Source organism: Hippocampus comes, unplaced genomic scaffold (genome assembly GCF_001891065.2).
Source record: "Hippocampus comes isolate QL1 unplaced genomic scaffold, H_comes_QL1_v1.1 scaffold37, whole genome shotgun sequence".
NCBI lineage: Eukaryota > Metazoa > Chordata > Actinopteri > Syngnathiformes > Syngnathidae > Hippocampus > Hippocampus comes.
In genome coordinates this window covers 1,283,815-1,287,962 of record NW_017805535.1, presented here as the reverse complement: position 1 = coordinate 1,287,962, position 4,148 = coordinate 1,283,815, and the positions used below count along the sequence as shown (strand labels likewise).

The following is a 4,148-nucleotide window of genomic DNA, read 5'->3' as shown; positions in this document are numbered from 1 at the left end:
CATGTGAACAAATCATTTTGGCCACATACTGTAATGTGCAGTTGAACAATGAGATCTCTCTGTTGTGAAAACTCTCTATAGAACATCGCGTGTGCTTTAAGATGTGACGACAATGATGTCAGGAAAAGCCTACTAGAACAAATCAACTTTATTCGGCGTTTAGAGGGACTTTAAGTGGTGCCATGTTTCTGCTGACTCACAATTGACATGATTTAACATGACACACGATTGATTAGTTTTGAACACAGCCAGAAGCCCAGTTATAAGGGGATGCGCACGCTTGAGCCACCATATTACCTCCGTTGTTTTTTTCACTTCTCTTTATTTATTTTCAATTGGATTGTACAGGTCATACATCACATTAATGGGGAAAGGTCTTGGTCTCATTTTTTATATCACAAAAACCTGGCATTTGTACGGGGTGGGGTGTAGACTTTTCATATTGTCTTTAAGTTATAATGATCACACTGACAAATGCAAGGTGAGGAACATGAGGCAGAGAGATCGGCAGCGGTGCGCTTCATGAGAATTAGCTTTGAATGTGTGGCTGGACCACAAGTAACCACCTCCAGATGTGTGAGCACTATCTATGACGGATAATTTACAACCCTCCGCACTGAATCACTTACTCTTTGCTCCCTATGCAATGTCCAGGTTAATGCTTAATCCAAAAACAGACTTGGGATCGTTGGGCCAAGCCCCGTTTATGGGAGGGTGGTTACTTGGATGCAGATAAGTTCTTGTAGATCAGAGGTATACAAGTCCAGAGATCTGTGAGACTAAGCTCAGCCAGTTAAGCAAAACGGGACCTCCAATACCGCAGCCACCATGCCGAAGACCTCGACGTCCAAGGCCTTCGCCGCTGCTTTTGGTATCCTGACTGCGTCCGTCATCGGCAGCATCGTCACGATGATCATTTTGTACGAAACTGAGATTGCGACAATGAACCCGACGCCGCGACCGACCTTGGCAACTACCACGATGGCACCACCACCTATCATGCGATTGCCGACAAATCTTGTGCCTGAGAACTACAGAATCTTTCTTCATCTTCATCTCTATTCCAAAATCATTGAGGAAGTTAACGTCACCACTCCCAACCAGACGATGCTGTTCACCGGTAACTCAACTGTACATTTTTACTGTGCTGAGACGACGCGGAGCATTTACCTCCATAGCCGAGACCTGAGGGTTTATGATCCGTTGGTGAAGAATGAAAATACAAAAAAGAATATTGAGATCTCGAATATGAAGCATCATGCGGATGAAAGTGATTTCTTGGAGATCCAGTTGACAGATAAACTGGAGGCCGGAATGAACTACAGCTTGTTTCTGGCGTTCAAGGGACAGATATCACAAAATCTTCAAGCCTTGTATTTAAGCACATATAACGAAGGTTTTCCACATTCTAAAGATAACACAGAGAGGTAAGTGTGAGAGATTTTTCTTTTGAGTACTATTTTCAATGTAATATGTGATGAAAAAAACTGTGATGCTAAAAGATAAAAGATAATCTTTAACACTCGGGAGTTCATATAATGTAGGCTGAATTTGTTATGTGTTCTGTAAGCCAGTCATGAATGGAAATACAATACAGGTGACTGATCTCATCTTAATGACTGAGTCTGAAGATATATTTTGAAGGCTAATTGACTTGATCGAGTTCAGTGGTCAGCAACTTTTTTGAAAGTGAGAGTTACTTCTTGACCAATGATTTGTACAAAGGGCTACCAGTTTGACACACACTTCTGAAACAACAAGTTTGCTCAAATTACCTTTCATCGTATGGAATTACTGAGATTGTCTGGCAACCGGTTCAGGGTGTCCCCACCTACTGCCCGAAGACGGCTGGGATAGGCTCTAGCACCCCCCTCGACTCTTGTGAGGATGAAGCAGATCGGAAAATAGATGGATGGATGGATGGATGGATGGATCATGTAGAATTATATTACTTTATGTAAATACACGGATCATATTCAGCATCTCTCACAATAATTAGGAAACATTAATATCAACATTCAACATCTTATTGCTATAAATCTCAGCCAGTGTTTACATTTTCAAATGATCACTTGTACAACATCCCTAGAAAATCACTGCCCCATCACTGGTGTCGTGTTTTATAACAGGCCCATGGCCAACTCATGTGGTCCTTGTGGGCTACCACGTTGGTGACCCCTGATGTCTATATAAATCAGCATGTATTGTATTGTATTGTATTGTATTGTATTGTAGTGATTTGAACATCAAAAACAACACTGATAACCAAAGGTGAGGAGCTCCAGCCATGCAACTTGATTGGAATCACGGGCTTGGGACTTCCTTGGCCAAAATAATCCTTAGTTCTTTCCATTTTTAATTTGCAATGAAAGCTACAGTATAACAAAAAACAACAGATTCTTCACCGTGAAATGTCAAGTTGACTTTATTTCAAATTCATCTAAGACTCTAATAGTTATAGCTTCGAGTGGTACTTAAAATACGCATCTTAAAGGGTTACCACATAATATTTTTTTTCCAATGAGTCAAAGAGCCACTTTGGTCAGGCAGACCGTAGGTGCTAACACTGCAAGATTCAAAACAAAATGCCATTTTACAGCAGCAGCACATAAACACTGAATGTGTTGGTTAATGTCGCACTGCTCTACGTAACGTGCAATGTGAAATGGCTTTAACACTAAAATGGCTATAAACAGGCAGCTGGTAGACCGCAGTATATTAAAAAGTAACTTCCTCCAGCAACGTAACTACTGTCTTGGGTTCCTTAAGCAGAAGTGGGGGACTCGAATCATATGACTTGGACTCGAGTCGACTCGAGTTCACGACTTGCCATATTCTTGGCAAAAACTCCTCAATCGCTCACTTGACTTTGGGCACATTTGGATATTCACTCTGACACCCGTGCAATACTCTGAGAGTGTGTGTGTTCGAAGAGATAGAGCACGTTCCCCTCGCATACAACAGTTCAGCAACTTTCACACCAGATACTTCAATGAGGAATACATTTGGATTCTAGGATTATTTTGGGTGTTGAAAAGGGGGAGAAAAACTTTTACCAACATGCAAGATTTACAACTCAAAGATAAAAGGCACAACATCTGCAACGTTTACCTTCATCTGTTAGACACAGGCAAACTAGCTGTGTGAACTGTGAAGCCAAGCTAGCGAAGTTAGCTTGACACTTTTAGCTCACCAGTGTCTGCTCAAATATTAATTAAACTTCATGTCAGTTATGCAAATCATTTAGAAGACAATCAAGTGATTGATTAGACATTACAGAGACTATAATCTTGAAACCATACCATCAAAACATGTGATTTTAAGCAAAGACAACGCATCCATAACTCTACTTTAAATTTGAGTTGCAAACTTTTCTGGTCATGAGCATCTATCCATCTGTTACCTGAAACACACGAGGGTTGCGGGTGTGCTGGAGACTATCCCAGCTGCCTTTGGGCAGTAGGCAGTGTACACCCTGAACCGGTTGCCAGCCAATCGCTGGGTCATGAGCATGTCCACCATGTTTGATTTGACAAGGCCCTTGTCAACTTATGCACGTCTGCTTGACTGAACCTCATTAAGTGCACAAAGTTTGAGTCTCTGATTCACCAACTGAACCACATTGGCATCAAAAACAGCGGATGTAGTTTTGAAGTGATGATTACAGTACACGTTTACTCTTTATTTCAATATATATTGTAAGAGTAAAAGTGCTAAATAGGTCGTAAACACTCATGCAAACGTAAATTTACAAAAAACATGCATTATTCACGAAGTAGATATCATTTTATTTCATACTCTCCATTTGTTTAATTTTTAGAGCCCTTCCATGAGCTGCCACCTTACCGTGGTGGCGGTGTTTGTGTGTCCCGATGATACTAGAAGCTAAGTTGTCTGGGGCTTTATGCCCCGGCAGGGTCACCCATGGCAAACAGCTCCTCGGTGAGGGACCAGATAAACGATGGTTCATATGACCCTTAATGATTATTGATATAAATGGAACTCGTTTTCACTTGCCTGGATGCGAGTCATCCTAGCCCAGGGGTGGGCAAACTTTTTAGCTCGGGGGCCACATTGATTTCTAAATTTGACAGGTGGGCCGGGTCAGCACAAGATATGGTACATATAAAAAAACGTATATGTTGACA

At 41.4% G+C, this 4,148-nt stretch overlaps 1 protein-coding gene across 1 annotated transcript in view; it reads left to right on the top strand.

Annotated features, from left to right (window-relative positions):
- The first annotated feature begins 634 nt into the window (after positions 1-634).
- Positions 635-4,148, top strand: part of anpeplb (alanyl (membrane) aminopeptidase-like b) — a 25,357-nt gene continuing 21,843 nt past the window's right edge. Inside the window, exon 1 of the mRNA XM_019878241.1 lies at positions 635-1,427. Coding sequence (XP_019733800.1) covers positions 829-1,427 — 599 coding nt within the window. The 5' untranslated portion in view covers positions 635-828. The remainder of the gene's footprint in view (positions 1,428-4,148) is intronic.